This window comes from Capricornis sumatraensis, chromosome 8 (genome assembly GCF_032405125.1).
Source record: "Capricornis sumatraensis isolate serow.1 chromosome 8, serow.2, whole genome shotgun sequence".
Lineage (NCBI taxonomy): Eukaryota > Metazoa > Chordata > Mammalia > Artiodactyla > Bovidae > Capricornis > Capricornis sumatraensis.
In genome coordinates this window covers 48,868,018-48,885,414 of record NC_091076.1, presented here as the reverse complement: position 1 = coordinate 48,885,414, position 17,397 = coordinate 48,868,018, and the positions used below count along the sequence as shown (strand labels likewise).

Genomic DNA, 17,397 nt, shown 5'->3' with positions numbered 1-17,397 from the left:
GAAACTCCAGTACTCTGGCCATTTCATGTGAAGAGTTGACTCATTGGAAAAGACTCTGATGCTGGGAGAGATTGGGGGCAGGAGGAGAAGGGGACGACAGAGGATGAGACAGCTGGATGGCATCACCGACTCGATGGACGTGAATCTGAGTGAACTCCGGGAATTGGTGATGGACAGGGAGGCCTGGTGTGCTGCGATGCATGGGGTCACAAATAGTCGGACACGACTGAGCAACTGAACTGAACTGAGGCCTCCCTGTCCATCACCAACTCCTGGAGTTCACTCAGATTCATGTCCATCGAGTCAGTGATGCCATCCAGCCATCTCATCCTCGGTCATCCCCTTCTCCTCCTGCCCCCAATCCCTCCCAGCATCAGAGTCTTTTCTAATTAGTCAACTCTTCACATGAGGTGGCCAAAGTACTGGAGTTTCAGCTTCAGCATCATTCCCTCCAAAGAAATCCCAGGGCTGATCTTCAGAATGGACTGGTTGGATCTCCTTGCAGTCCAAGGGACTCTCAAGAGTCTTCTCCAACACCACAGTTCAAAAGCATCAATTCTTTGGTGCTCGGCCTTCTTCACAGTCCAACTCTCACATCCATACATGACCACTGGAAAAAACAGCCTTGACTAGACGGACCTTTGTTGGCAAAGTAATGTCTCTGCTTTTCACTATGCTGTCTAGGTTGGTCATAACTTTCCTTTCAAGGAGTAAGCATCTTTTAATTTAATGGCTGCAATCACCATCTGCAGTGATTTTGGCTTACTGGTGTGAATAAACTTTCCAACTCCCTAGGTAAGCTTCCGGCTCCTTACCACCCGCATCAGCCCCAGGTGCCTTCCATCCAGCCGGCCCACTCCACCATTCCACAAACTCGCCTTCTGTTCTCATGCCTCAGTGACTTTGCTCTTGTTATTTCCACTACCCTGAATACATTCTCTCCTGTCTCAAAATACCTCCCTTCTCAAGGTCCACACTTCGTTCCACCCCTGCTGGAGGATGTTTTCTGACTATCTCAGTTCAAATTTTTCTCTTATTCCTGTTACCTCTAAAAGGATTTGAATTCTTTCTATTTACTTGTCATTAATTATTTGTCGACCTGTACCTGTATTATCTCTGTGTCTAGACTGTAAAGTACTAGGGGGCAGGAACCAAGCCTTCTTTAAATTAAATGACTTGCCCACAGGCATGCAAAACATGCTATATAATGACATAATAACAATGGAGACTTTTAATAGCACCACCTTCTGGGACATAAAAAGTCATTAAGGATATTTCATGCACCTGTAACTCTACCTAGTGTTGGACCTACTCTGGTTATTTTCCGTTGCTTGGTATTTCTATCTGTAGAAAGGTTACATGCTGAATGGTGAAAAGACTAACAGTGTTTAACCTCTAATTTATTCTAATTTAGTATTAGACAGTATTAGAAAACATACCTGAAACTGATTACACTTCTCAGATAATATTTTTTGTTGAGCATCTAAAGAAACCAGATGAGTCTGATACAGTATCTCTTGCTTGTCCCATTCTCTTGACTTTGCTCTAAATTCCTTTAATAGAGAGAGAAATAGAAGCTAAAAAATGATTCATTTTAAAACACAACAAATAAGACCTTTCATTTGCACCTTTGTTCTGAGAAAAAAGTATGGGACTTAATCTATATTTTTTTAAAAAATAAGGATTTTGTTAAATTTTTTCTTGTAACAAATACTTGTTAATAATAATGGAGTTTCAAACAATTCTTTGCATTAACCATTACTTCCTTTTATTTCCTAAGCTGACACCAGAAGGTTTTTTTCCTTTCTTTATACTCAGTCAACAAACCTGCTACCTTGTGTGTGAGGGGTGGGGCTTGGGCTAATTCAGTGACTTTGTCCGCTGTGGCTTTCAGGGGAAGCCAAGAGCAATCCGTTCTCAAGAATGGAGGCACCGTCTCAGGCCTCCCGTCATTTCAGTTCAGTTGCTCAGTCGTGTCCGACTCTTTGTAACCCCATGAACCACAGCACACCAGGCCTCCCTGTCCATCACCAACTCCTGGAGTCCACCCAAACCCACGTCCATTGAGTTGGTGATGTCATCCAACCATCTCATCCTCTGTCATCCCCTTCTCCTCCTGCCCTCAAACATTCCCAGCATCAGGGTCTTTTCAAATGAGTCAGCTCTTCACATCAGGTGGCCAAAGTACTGGAGTTTCAGCTTCAGCATCAGTCCTTCCAATGAATATTCAGGACTGATCTCCTTCAGAATGGACTGGTTGGATCTCCTTGCAGTCCAAGGGACTCTCAAGAGTCTTCTCCAACACCACAGTTCAAAAGCATCAATTCTTCAGCACTCAGCTTTCTTTATAGTCCAACTCTCACATCCATACGTGACCACTGGAAAAACCATAGCCTTGATTAGACGACCTTTGTTGGCAAAGTAATGTCTCTGCTTTTTCAATATGCTGTCTAGGTTGGTCATAACTTTTCTTCCACAGAGTAAGCGTCTTTTAATTTCATAGCTGCAATCACCATCTGCAGTGATTTAGGAGCCCCCCAAAATAAAGTCTGTCACTGTTTCCACTGTTTCCTCCATCTATTTGCCATGAAGTGATGGGACTGGATGCCATGATCTTCATTTTCTGAATGTTGAGCTTTACGCCAACTTTTTCACTCTCCTCTTTCACTTTCATCTCTTTAGTTCTTCCTCACTTTATGCCATAAGGGTGGTGTCATATGCATATCTGAGGTTATTGATATTTCTCCCAGCAACCTTGATTCCAACCTGTGCTTCTTCCAGCCCAGCGTTTCTCATGATGTACTCTGCATATAAGTTAAATAAGCAGGCTGACAATATATAGCCTTGACGTACTCTTTTTCCTATTTGGAACCAGTCTGTTGTCCCATGTCCAGTTCTAACTGTTGCTTCCTGACCTGCATACAGGTTTCTCAAGAGGCAGGTCAGGTGGTCTGGTATTCCCATCTCTTGAAGAATTTTCCACAGTTTATTATGATCCACACAATCGAAGATTTTGGCATAGTCACTAAAGCAGAAATAGATGCTTTTCTGGAACTCTCTTGCTTTTTCGATGATCCAGCGGATGTTGGCAATTTGATCTCTGGTTCCTCTGCCTTTTCTAAAACCAGCTTGAACATCTGGAAGCTCACGGTTCATGTATTGCTGAAGCCTGGCCTGGATAATTATAAGCATTACTTAGGCGGAACCAACTGGGCTGAGCTGGGAAAGAAGTGATACTCAGTTCTTCATGCTTTTGCTCAAGTTGTGTCTTCATGGAGAAAGATTATCTGTTCACAGATTTACAAGACAAAGGGATGTGGCTTTGGGGACCCTGAAGAAAACTTCACAGCTTCAGGCTTCCCTGGTGGCTCAGCTGGTAAAGAATCAGCCTGCAATGTGGGAGACGTGGGTTCAGTCCCTGGGTTGGGAAGATCCCCTGGAGAAGGGAACGGCTATCCACTCCAGGATTCTTGTCTGGTGAATTCCATGGACTGTATGGTCCATGGGGTTGCAAAGAGTTGGACACAACTGAGCAACTTTCACTTTCTCTGTTTTGCCTACAGCTGGCCATTATATCTTCTCTTTCTGTCCAGGCTGTAAGCAACTTAAGACTAAGTACTACAGATATCACTACTTTTGTATAGCTCACAGTGGCTGACAAAGTGCCAGGCACCACTTACATTTCGTGAATGTACAAAGAAAAGTACAGTATTAGTATTTCCAGAAATGTAAACATTTCTCACTAAATTTTGCAAAGAAAATAACACAGCTGTAAAAAAACTCTATAGCTACTGAGTCCATATGAGATATTACTGAATATAGATACATGGCATGAACATATTGATGTTTCCAATCATCACTTCAGTAGCATTAAGCATCTAGTGTCCAGCAGGTACTGTAGAAAGAGGAGGATTTAAAAATAATACATGTTTAAAAGAAACGAATTTTTGAAAGAAAAAAAAAAAATAGAACAAGGACCGAGGGCTTCCCAGGTGGCTCAGTGGTAGAGAATCTGCCTGCCGATATAGGAGACCCAGGAGATGCGGGTTTGATCCCTAGGTCAGGAAGATTCCCTGGAGGAGGGCGCTGGCAACCTACTCCAGTAGTCTTGCCTGGAGAATCCCATGGAGAGAGGAGCCTGGAGGGCTACAGTCCCTGGGGTCACAAAGAGTCAGACACGACTGAGCACACATGCACATAATCAAGTAGGGAAATGTACCAGTACAGTATTAGTATAATAACAGTGCTACAAAAAAGTCATTCAGATGATGCCACCATTATCTCAGCCATTTCCAATAATACATCAAATTGGAAAATAGTTCACTTGAACTATTTTGAGAGATTGGTGGTATTTCAAAGACGGCTGAAATGACTGGATTGGCTATGCAGGAAAATAGACTAATAGAGAGAATGAAAGCTATATCTTGTTTAAAATGAGAATACGGCATTTCACATTTTCTACAGAGTAATGATTTTAAAGAATTTTGGGGGAAATCTTCACTTTATAAATCCACAAGCTCCCAAATAATCACTGAGGGAAGACTTCAGTGCTAAATTAGTAGGCCTTTATAGTAATTAGAAGTGACCTGAAATTGAGTGGTGATAATAAAGTTGGAAACAAAGATCATGGCATCTGGTCCCATCACTTCATTGGAAATAGATGGGGAAACAGCGGAAACAGTGTCAGACTTTATTTTTTGGGCTCCAAAATCACTGCAGATGGTGACTGCAGCCATGAAATTGAAAGACGCTCACTCCTTGGAAGAAAAGTTATGACCAACCTAGATAGCATATTCAAAAGCAGAGACATTACTTTGCCAACAAAGGTCTGTCTAGTCAAGGCTATGGTTTTTCCATTGGTCATGTATGGATGTGAGAGTTGGACTATAAAGAAAGCTGAGTGTTGAAGAATTGATGCTTTTGAACTGTGGTGTTGGAGAAAACTCTTAAGAGTCTCTTGGACTGCAAGGAGATCCAACCAGTCCATTCTGAAGGAGATCAGCCCTGGGATTTCTTTGGAAGTAATGATGCTGAAGCTGAAACTCCAGTACTTCAGCCACCTCATGTGAAGAGTTGACTCATTGGAAAAGACTCTAATGTTGGGAGGGGTTGGGGGCAGGAGGAGAAGGGGATGACAGAGGATGAGATGGCTGGATGGCATCACTGACTTGATGGACATGAGTCTGAGTGAACTCCAGGAGTTGGTGATGGACAGGGAGGCCTGGCGTGCTGTGATTCATGGGGTCGCAAATAGTTGGACACGACTGAGTGACTGAACTGGAAGGAACTGAATAAAGTTGGAGAAATATAGATACTCTGTTTTAAATGTGTAATAATACCCTGATAAATAGACTATATGTATTAAGATAAATGGAGACAGTTCATTTAAAGTAACTGACTTTGATTCTGACATTTGACAGTTTTAAATAAGGTACATGAAAACAAGGTCTTCAGAAATAGTGACAATTTTACAAAACTAATTTAAAAAATAGGTTAACATTTCAAATCAATACAAGGTGGATTATCAGTTCAGTTCAGTTCAGTTGCTCAGTCGTGTCATTGAGAGTGGATCGGGGGCATTAAAATCAGTTTATAGCAGAAGTTACATTGTTAAATATATATTTTAGTCCCTCTACTAAATCTTGAAAGGTAGAATGAACATTTCTTTAGTGATTACTACAGGTCAGGGACTCTATGAACCTTCATTTGTAAGATAGTTTTAACTTTTTCTTATGAAAATTTTCTTACTTATATAAAAGCATATAGTAAAACAAACTCCCATGTACCCTTCACCCAGTTTAACTCCTGTCAAATCAGACCATTTGTATCTCATCTCTGCCTTTTTCACTGAAGTATTTTAAGGCAACTTTCAGACCTCATGTGTTTTTACTTCAGATGCTTCAGAGAGCATCTAAACACACATACACAAACATATTTTCCTCTTCCATAACCACAATGTCACTTATAAGATAATCTTTGCCCCCATTTATTGGTGAAAAATGTAATCTCCGTGAGGTCATCAGCTTGTCCAAAGGTCAAAGGGCAAATAAGAGAGACAGTCAGGCCCTATTTTAAGTTGTAAACTGTCAAGTTCTTTCACTGGAGCAAGCTGTTTCCCACTGTTCAAACACTGTATCAGTGTATTAAATGTTTGTCCCAAAGGAGAAACATGCTTAGATGTAGGCTAAAACTAGAACAGTCCATCTCCTACACATTAATTTTTCAGCTGCCTCTAAACAAAGACAGGTACATGAAGTGTTTCCTTTATGATATAGAGGAAACTATATTGACATATTATGTTTAAAAAAATTTTGTATAAATACAAATATATCACATATTTGCTACTAATTTTCACTATAATTTCAGAGGTACATTTTACATATTTAGATCTCTAAATGTAAAATGTCCACACTGTTTGAACAATTTATATGAAAGTAGTTCTCCCACTAATCCCCATGAGAAGTCAATCAAATGAAGAGTCAGTGATTTAACAGCATTTTCAGTGAAAGCCTATGTATATTATATCACAATCTTTGGGCATTTTCTGTGAGACCAGAATATTCTAAAAATCAGTCTAGTTACACCATTGCAAGAGGCAGGAAGTTATACACAGTGCATTTTCCTAGAGGGTCATCCTTACTTAGTGGTAGTAATTTTATATTTTTAAAAATGTATGTTCCTTATGTAGTACAATATAAAATTTACAGGAATTTAAAAACTAAAACCAAACAGTTTCAACAAAATTCTTGCAATAGGCTAGTTTTAGGGCTGTGGTTCCAGTTTTTTTTTTTTTTTTTTCCTGCTCTGAAAAATATTTTGGAGGAAAAGTTTGAGAAGGGCTGTTAATTGAAGAGTTAGATGACAAAGACAAAGAAGTATAAAACAGGACAATGGCAGTTAGGAGGAAGACAGAGATAAGAGGCATTAGATACAGAAAAGGGGCAAATCTGGGCTGGAATAGGAGTAAGAAAGGAACAGATCAAAGATTCCTAAGAGGTTTCTACCTGGGTGATTGAGACGCACAGTTAGTGAAGTCAAAGTTGCTCAGTCGTGTCCGACTCTGCAGGCCCATGGAATTCTCCAGGCCAAAATACTGGAGTGGGTGGCTCTTCCCTTCTCCAGGGGATCTTCCCAGCCCAGGGACTGAACCCAGGTCTCCTGCACTGCAGGTTGATTCTTTACCATCTGAGCCACCAGGGAGTCCAAGAATATTGGAGTGGATAGCCTATCCCTTCTCCAGTGGATCTTCCTGACCCAGGAACTGAACTGGGGTCTCCTGCACTGCAGGCAGATTCTTTACCAGCTGAGCTATCAGGGACATAGAGAGCCATTAACTATGAACAAAGCAGAAAAAACTGAAATCACTGGCTGGCTGTGGGGAGAAACCATTGTTTAGGGCTTGAGAACAGTGGAGGGGGAAAAAAGTGAGTGGAATAACATGATAGGGGTCAATTTGAGGTCAATTAGAAAACAATAATTGAGCCACAGTGGGAATTTAGCTAAGGTTAGAAAAGGAACCCACAGTTGACTCTATCTGCTGTTTCGTGGCCAGTAGCAGGAATGCACAAGGGCACAAGGAGGAAAAATAGCGTATTTATTTTTTCCAAGGTTAGAAAGTTAAGGGGATTGAAATAAGTATTTCTATGACATGGTTAACCTTTCCAGGGACTGAGATTTTAGGAGTTCTGGGTGACACAGGGTCACTGTATTAGAGTGATACTACCTCTTTAAAGAAAAGATCCTGAAACTTCAAGCTGTGTTCTGAAAATTGCTATGAGTCCTCATCAGGACTTAAGTACCTATAGTTAAATAGCCATTAAAAGATTTATTAGACACTCACTTTAACTGACCCCAGGGATGTCCTTCAATTTCACTCAACAGCTGCAGTTTCTTTGAACAATTTGTTGCTCTCCAAAACGCTGATATGTATAAAAGATGTATAAATCAAAGTGATGTTTTAATTCACTAAGTGCCTGAAGGAAGGTGCACTAAGAAAATATCTTCAACGGAAAGCAGGTTTCTAATGGTGCTTTGTTACCACACTGGTACACGCCACTGTGCATTCTGGAGACAAACAGCCCTCAACTACAACGACAAAAACCAATCTTAATACATATAGGGATAAACTAAGACAATAGAGCTTACCTCTAATTTCTGGTTCAAATTGTTCAGTTCAAAGGGCATTTCTTCTTTGAGGTGTGGTACTTCTTTTCGTTGAAATTTATTTTGTTTCATCTGGTGTAATCTCAGTTTTTCAAAGCTATTAGTTAGTTTGGAAAACTGTAAATAATAGAGAATGCTAACATTTTACTATTGGTTATTTCTAACTTGATTTCATGATAGTTCTCTTGCATACCTCTTTCAAAATTTAAGTCATGATTAGGAAATGAAGTAAAACTTAAATGTTCCAATTAGAGAAGATAGAACCAGTTATTAAAACTAAATTGTTGAAGCTGAACACAATTCAGCTTTCAAGTAAATTTGGAACTTCATTGACTGCACAGTTTAACAACAGTTCACTTGATAAAATGTTTTGTTCAGTTTTATCTTAACCATATATAGAAAAGCTCACAATTTAAAACAACCAAGTTTTTTTTCTTACTTTTATTTAGTGCCATCTTGTGTTCACAATTTTAATTTCAGTAACTCAATCTATAAAATGACCAACTTACACTTCTTTTAAGGAAATGGAGGACTTAACAGAAAAAATACAAACATACTTATGTTGATGTAAGTTTAAATAAAATTAAATATAAAGCTTGATATAATCTTTCTCTTATCAGTAATTCTTGTTATAACTTAGACTGTAATTTTTTTCTCTTGTTCTGCCTTCAAATAATAGATTAAAAGCAGCATGGCCTGTCAACATCTGTTAGGAAATTTCTAAATAACTTTACAAAATTTGTTTTTCTTTTTTCTTTTGAAATAAGTATAGATTCACAAGAAGCTGCAAAGATATTACAGAGAGATTCTGGGTTCTCTCTACCCAGTTTCCCCCAATATTTACATCTTATTGAATTTTGTACAGTGTCAGACTCAGGAAATTGATGTCAGTACAGTATGTGACCAATGTATCGATAGTTCACTCCTTTTTATTGCTCAGTATTATACCATGGTATAGATGTAACCACAGTTTGTTTGACCATTCACATATTGAGATATTTTTGGTTGTTTCCAGTTTTTTACTATTACAAAGAAAGCTATGAACAATTGTGTCTATTTTATATCTGACAGTAATGTAGTCATTTCTGCTTCCTTTTTCTTTCTCACACAGTTTTTAAAATTGAGATACAATTCACCTACCATAAGCTTTAGAGTATTACTTCATTGGTTTTTAGGATATTCAGTTGGGCAACCATCACACTATAATTTCAGAATACTTTCATCATCTCCAAAAGAAACCCTGTATGTATTAACAGTGACTACACATCTCAGAGCTTAACGCGTCTGCCTGGAATACAGGAGACCCAGGTTCAATCCCTGGGTCAGGAAGATCCCCTGGAGAAGGAAATGGCAACCCACTCCAGTACTCTTGCCTGGAGAATCCCATGGAGGGAGGAGCGTGGTAGGTTACAGTCCATGGGGTCGCAAAGAGTCGGACACGACTGAGCGACTTCACTTTCACACAGTTCCTCCTTCTTCAAGGCCCTAGTAACAACTAATCTCTGTTTCTATAGATTTACCTATTCTGATCATTTCATATAATGGAATCATACAATATGCAATCCTTCGTGTCTGGTTTCCTAAAAGCATAATGCTTTTAAGGTTCATCCATGCTGTAGCTTGGGTCAATATTTCATTCCTTTTAATGGCTGAACAATACTTCATTGCATGGATATACCATGTTTTGTTTATTCATTCATCAGTTGATGGACATGTAGATTGTTTCCACTTTTTCAGTATTATGGGGAAATGCTGCTATGAACATTTGTGTAGAAGATTTTGTGTGGATGTAGGTTTTTATTTCTCTTGGTTATATATACCTAGGAGTAGAATAGCTGAAACTAGAAACTGAAGTGTAGAAACTGTAAGTTTAACTTTTTAATGAACTGCCAGACAGTTTTCCAAAGTGGCTGCACCATGTTCCCCTTTTCAGTGGTGATGTATAGGGCTCCAGTTTCTCCATATCCTTACCAATGCTTGCTTTTAGCCATCATTTGACTACAGCAATGAGCAGGTGTGAAGGGATATCTCATTATGGTTTTGGTTTGCATTTCCCTAATGACTAATGACGTTTAGCACTTTTTCACATGCTTATTTCGCCATTTATACATCTCCTTTGGAGAAATGCCTATTTATATCTATGCCCATTTTAAAACTTGGTCATTTGTCTTTTTACTATTGACTACCAACAGTTTTTTTTTTAATTCTAGATATGAGTACCTTATTAAATATATGATTTTCAAATGTTTTCTCCCACTTTGTGAGTTGTCTTGTTGTTGTTGTTGTTGTTTTTGGTGTGTTTTGAAGCACAAAGGTTGTTAAAATTTTGATGAAATCAAGTTTATCTAATTTTTCTTGTACTTTTAGTACTAAATCTAAGAAACTGTCCCTAATCCAAAACCATGAGGATTTACTCCTATGTTTTCTTCGAAGAGTTTTACAGATCTAGTTTTTACATTTAGGTCTTTGATTCATTTTGTGTTATTTTTTGTCTATGGTTTAGGTAAGGGCCCAATCTAGTTCTTTTTCGTGTGGATATCCAATTGTCCTGTCACTGTTTGTTGAAAAGACTATTCCTTTTCCACTGAATTATTTTTGGACTACTTCTGCTTGATTAGTATTTGCAGGGTATATTTTTTGTATTTTTTTCTATCTTTTTACTTTCAACTTACATACGCAGTTATATTTGAAGTGAGTTCCTAGAACAAAGCATACAGTTGAGTGATATATCTTTTATTTACTCTGCAAATCTCTTTTAACTAGTATATTTAGACCATTTTCATTTAATGTAATTATTGTTACATTAGCGTTTAAGCCTGACTTTGTTTCATGTTTGTTGCCTAGTTGTTGGTTTATCTGTTTTAGCTTTCCTATCTTCCTCTGGGTTCTTTGAACATTTTTTAGAATGTCATTTTGATGTATCTATAGTATTTTTGAATGTATTTATTTGTTTAGCTTTTTTTAGTTATTGCTCTAGGTATAAGATTATACATACATAGCTTATTACAGTCTACTGGTATTGACATTTTACCAGTTCAAGTGAAGTTTAGAATCTTAGTTCTCTTTGCCAAGACCCATTTCTGACATTACTATCTTAATTATTTTCTCAGTATACATGAAGAACCACTTTATCATTATAATTTTTGCTTCAGTTGTAAAAAAATTTAGAAAACTCAAGAGAAGTAAAATCTACTGCATTTATCCATGCTTTCACTTTCCCAATTTTTTCTTATAATTTCCTTTTTACCAAGGAGAAATTCCTTTAGCTATTCTTTTAGGGTAGATCTATTGGTAACAAAACCTCTTTGTTGTTCAGTCGCTAAGTCATATCCGACTCTTTGCAACTCCATGAACTGCAGCATGCCAGGCTTCCCTGTCTTTCACTATCTCCTTGAGTTTGCTCAAACTCATGTCCATTGAGTCAGTGATGTCATCCAACCATCTCAGCCTCTGTTGACCCCTTCTCCTCTTTCCCGCAGTCTTTCCCAGCATCAGAGTCTTCTCCAGTGAGTCAGCTCTTTGCATCAGGTGGCCAAAGTATTGGAGCTTCAGCTGTAGTATCAGTCCTTCCAATGAATATTCAGGGTTAATTTCCTTTAGGATGGGTTGGTCGGATCTCCTTGCAGTCCAAGGGACTTACAAGAGTCTTCTCCAACACCACAGTTCAAAAGCATCAATTCTTCAGTGCTCAGCTTTCTTTGTAGTCCAACTTTCACATTCATACATGACTACTGGAAAAACCATAGCCTTGACTAGACAGACATTTGTTGGTAAAGTAATGTTTCTGCTTTTCAACGTGCTGTCTAGGTTGTCTTGGTTGCTTTTTAACATGCTGTTCAGATTGGGTAATTTCTATTGTGCTACATTCAAGTTCACTCATTGTGTATGTCTTCTATCGTCTCTATTCTGCTTTTGAACCCATCTATTGAATTTTTTAGTTTGGTTATTGTATTTTTAAGTTATAAAATTCCTAGCTGCTTGTTCTTTATAGTTTTGTTTGCTAAAACATTCTAATTTAATTTGTTTCAAGCATGTTTGTAATGGCTCATTGAAGCATTTTTATAACAGCTACTTTAAACTCCTTGTCAGGTAATTCTAACATCTATATCAACTCATTGTTGGTGTTTCTTAATTGACTTTTCTCATTCAAGTTGAGATCTTCCTTGTTTTTGCTATGATGACTGAGTTTTTTAAAATTGAAACCACTTTGGGGTATTGTGATGTGACTCCAGAGTTTATAGAAATCCTGTGTTTTAGCAGTCCTCTTCTGACAATGCTCCAGCGGGGAAATGTGCAATGGCGCCTCATTGCTGCCTTGTGGTAGTGAAAGTCTAGGTCTTCACTTGGCCTCAGCTGGTAACTGGGAGGAGGTCGGTGTTCCTCGTTACTGCTGAATGGGAGTGGGAGCTCAGGACCCGCATATCTTCCACTGGCACCACGCTGAGCGAAGGGGCACAGATGCCACATGACTGCTTCTCGCATGGCCTTCAACGGTACTGTGGTGAGGGAAGGAGCCCGGTTACCACAGAGGCGGTGAATGTCCAGACCCTTGTTAGGCTTCCCCAGATGCCACTGCAGAGAGAAGGATGCCACACCACCAGCAGAGGCGCAGGGAAGCCCAGGTTCTGCTACAGCCGCCCTGACACCACGGGCTGCGTTTCCACTCAGTCTGCTCCGACTCCCCGGAGGCTGGGGCCTGGACTACCTCATTACAGAAGGCGAGGGCGGAGCCGAGGCTGTCTACTGGGTCTCTGCTGGTGAAGTGGGTTTGCAGCTATGCTCCTTTTCTGTGCCCTTTGGCTACAGTCAGCAGTTATTATCAAAAAGCGTTTAATCTTGGTAGGCTGTCTTTCTTCAGGTCTTTCAGTTGCAAGGAAGAGGCTTTCTTCCTCTTTTGGTTTGTTTGTGCCCACTGGAGAGTCAGGCCTGCTGGCTTCTCTGTTATCCAGTCTACGATATAAGAGGCAAAAAGAAATTCCAGGAACTCAACACCATGTTTGCCTTGGGACCCAAGGTCCTAGTTGGTCTGTCTTTCCTCTCCACTTCTCAGTCTTACACTGTTTTATAAATAACATCCAGGATTTCTAGTTGCATTTAGCAGGAGGAATAGGGGAAAGTACATTGACTATACCTTTCCAGAAGAATAAATCTCAAATGCATATAATATAATTATAGTTTTATAATTTTAGAAGGAAAAGAAAACACACCATTTTTTAAAAGGAAGCAATTTCAAAAGAAAGTTTTGCCAGAGTTTTTTAAGGCAAAATGTGATAAAACATATCCTTAAGGTATTTTAGGAAAATAATGTTAAGAGAATGAATAAATGAATAATTTCAAAGAAGGAAGCAGTAGAGTAAACTAGCAGCAACAAAAGCACATTTGCCACAAGGTATAATTTTCTGGTTAGAAAAAATGACATCAGTTCAGTTCAGTTCATTTCAGTTGCTCAGTCATATCCAACTCTTTGCGCCCCCATGAATCCCAGCACACCAGGCCTCCCTGTCCATCATCAACTCCCGGAGTTCACTCAAACTCATGTCCATCGAGTCGGTGATGCCATCCAGCCATCTCATCCTCTGTTGTCCCCTTCTCCTCCTACCCTCAATCCCTCCCAACATCAGGGTCTTTTCTAATTAGTCAACTCTTCGCATGAGGTGGCCAAAGTACTGGAGTTTCAGCCTCAGCATCAGTCCTTCCAAAGAACACCCAGGACTGATCTCCTTTAGAATGGACTGGTTGGATCTCCTTGCAGTCCAAGGGACTCTCAAGAGTCTTCTCCAACACCACAGTTCAAAAGCATCACTTCTTTGGTGCTCAGCTTTCTTCACAGTCCAACTCTCACATCCATACATGACCACTGCAAAAACCATAGCCTTGACTAGACAGATCTTTGTTGGCAAAGTAATGTCTCTGCTTTTGAATATGCTATCTAGGTTGGTCATAACTTTCCTTCCAAGGAGTAAGCATCTTTTATTTTCATGGCTGCAATCACCATCTGCAGTGATTTTGGGGCCCCCAAAAATAAAGTCTGACACTGTTTCCACTGTTTCCCCATCTATTTCCCATGAAGTGATGGGACCAGATGCCATGATCTTCGTTTTCTGAATGTTGAGCTTTAGGCCAACTTTTTCACTCTCCTCTTTCACCTTCATCAAGAGGCTCTTTAACAAAATTAACACAATTTTATAGGTCAAAACACATATCAAAACACGATATTAAATTGTAATGAGTTTCCTTACTTGAGCTTTCAGGGTTTGTAGTTGTCCTTCATAATTTTGAGTCATTGCTAAGTTACATTTTTCCAAACTGTCCAACTTCTGTTGAAGTAACCCCACCTGCATTAAGAATAAAATTTAACTTTTCTAAATTTTGCCTGACAAAATCTTAGAATAGTTATTAATAATTAAATTCACAAAAACCAGATGCTGCTAGGGCTATTCCACTGGGTACACTTTAGGACAGTATGGTATGGATGTCGAGCCTTCTTACTGGCACATTAAAGCAAGATTTAAAATCTACTTCGCATTGTCTTTTTGGGAGAGTTATGTCATCACTCTTGGGCAGAAACCCTGCCAACACATTTCAGCCTTTATTTTAGGCTCTGCTCCCTTCAACGGGAGCTCGGTTTTAGTGGTGTTATGGAATAATTGTTACCGTTTTTAAAAAATAAAAATTAACAAATTGAAGAGAAAAATAGGACTTCCCTGGTGGTATGGTGGGTAAGAATCCACCAGCCAATGCAGAGAACATGGGTTCGACTCCTGGTCTGGAAAAATTCCACGTGCTGCAGAGCAACTAAACCCCTGGGCCACAACTACCAAGCCCATACTTGAGACCCCAGGCTGCTGCAATTACTAAAGCCCGTGGGCCTAGGGGCTGTGCCCTGCAACAGGAGCAGACACTGCAATGAGCAACTGCAGAGCCTCATGCTGCAGTTACTGAAGCCCATGGGCTAGGGGCTGTGCCCTGCAACAGGAGCAGACACCGCAATGAGAAGCCGGTGCAGCCAAGAGTAGCCCCTGCTCACCACAGCTAGAAATAGCCCCGGAGCAGCAAAAAAGACCCAGCAGAGTAAAAAGTATAAAAAGAAAAAAATGTCTAAGAGGAGTTTATAGGGATTTGGCTTACAGAATTTGTCTGCTTAAACAGCATGTGAGGGTTCTGTTTGCACATCTGGATTGTGACAGGACCAAAAGTCAGAAAGTAGCCCCTTGCATGTGCAGTCTCATGACCTGCCTCTACTGATAACCACATTAACTGGGCCAAACAACAACACAGTTAACCAAGATAAGAAGTTAAGTTCCATTGAGTCCAGCAGAGGTAGAAACACAGCTGCGGAACAAGTTGACTGTTGACGTTTTAGTTATTAGCATATGATCAGTAAACCTGCCTTATGCCTGGTCCCAAAGAAAATTCACAGACATGAAAGTCCATGTCAGGTGAAGTGTATGACTTTGCTGAACTCTGCAGCAGGCGTGAGAGCACTCAGACATCCCTCCAGCTTCACCAGCTTGGCTGCAAGCGGGCTCCCTGGGACCAGGACGCTCCTCCTGGGTGGTGCATGTGCTCAGTCACTCAGTCAGGTCTGACTCTTTGCAACTCTATGGACTGTATGTAGCCCGCCAGGCTCCTCTGTCCATGGGATTCTCTAGGCAAGAATACTGGAGTGGGTTGCCATTTTCTATTCCAGGGGATCCTCCCAGCCCAGGGATCAAACCTGCATCTCTTGTGTCTCGTGCGTTGGCAGGCAGGTTCTGTATCACTGAGCCATGTGGACACCCAGGCATATATATACCCCCCTCACTGAACTCTCTTCTTTCTTGACCTACAATCAAGGCTTTATCTGTCACTTCTTTTAGTCAAGACTTTTCTAGCAGATGAGAAAAGGCAAATGATCCTGAACTCTGTCTGCTCCAAAGGCACAGCTCTGATGGCTACTTTGTTTCTGTAGCAACAAAAGCATTGACATCCTTGCTTGAAAACAGTATTTCACATACATGTCAAATGTTTACTTTCCTAGATGGCATCTACTGGACTTTGTCTGTCTGCATCGACAAATTACTATAGGTTTAGGCTCTGCTTGCCACTTATTTGATAGAACACGTACATTTAGCACATTGTGACAGAATTTCAGGGCATTTCAAGCTATTGCTGATGCCTATACAAAATATGCGTAATGAAAAATACATTCTGATGGAACTAGCACTATTTATAACAGTCTGAGGAATGCACAATTTAGAAACCCAGCTCCGCAGTACCTCTTGACCTTTCTGTTCCAGACATGTCTGTGCATTTGCCAACTCTTGATCCCGAAGATCTAATCGTGTCTCCAGAGCCCGCATCTTCCTTTCCCAGTCCAATTTTTTGTTGTTTACCATGATGTCAATTTGCTCCATCAATTCCTGGAGCTCTGCCTCACAAGGAGAAGTTCTGGCAATTGTAGAAGAGTGAAATATATTTTAAAAGACTGAAATGTGAGAACAAGAAAACTTACGATTTTGCTTTGACTATCTTGATCATTATTTTCTCAAAATTTTCAATTATTTAAATAGGAAGAATTCTGAAAACTAGAGGCTAACATTTTAAATTAAAACTAAAAGCTAATTTCAGAGCTAACAGAGTATATACTTTTCACTGGCATTTTAAAAAGTACAGCTGTGCCATAATATAATGCATTACATTATATACACAGTTATATATATTATATATACAGTTATAATCTGCATTTTTCTTCCTACGTATCACGTGGATTACATCAGAAATAAGGCCACAGTAAATAAAGTTAATTTGAAGAATTGATGCTTTTGAACTGTGGTGTTGGAGAAGACTCTTGAGAGTCCCTTGGACTGCAAGGAGATCCAACCAGTCCATTCTAAAGAGACCAGTCCTGGGTGTTCATTGGAAGGACTGATGCTGAGGCTGAAACTCCAATACTTTGGCCACCTCATGCGAAGAATTGACTCACTGGAAAAGACCCTGATGTTGGGAGGGATTGGGGGCAGGAGGAGAAGGGGACGACAGAGGATGAGATGGCTGGATGGCATCACCGACTCGATGCACATGAATTTGGGTGAACTCCAGGAGTTGGTGATGGATAAGGAGGCCTGGCGTGCTGTGATTCATGGGGTCGCAAAGAGTTGGACACGACTGAGTGACTGAGCTGAACTGAACTGAAAAATAATAAATTTTAGAGTGGGTTAATTTGAGGAAAATTCTAATTATAACAAATAATCC

At 39.9% G+C, this 17,397-nt stretch overlaps 1 protein-coding gene across 1 annotated transcript in view; it reads right to left on the bottom strand.

Moving 5' to 3' along the window:
• DEUP1 (deuterosome assembly protein 1) overlaps nt 1-17,397 on the bottom strand; it is a 127,478-nt gene that overhangs the window by 84,684 nt on the left and 25,397 nt on the right. Inside the window, exons 2-5 of the mRNA XM_068977397.1 lie at nt 16,422-16,593; nt 14,403-14,498; nt 8,146-8,280; nt 1,440-1,553 (exon numbers count right to left, since the gene is read on the bottom strand). Coding sequence (XP_068833498.1) covers nt 1,440-1,553; nt 8,146-8,280; nt 14,403-14,498; nt 16,422-16,593 — 517 coding nt within the window. The remainder of the gene's footprint in view (nt 1-1,439; nt 1,554-8,145; nt 8,281-14,402; nt 14,499-16,421; nt 16,594-17,397) is intronic.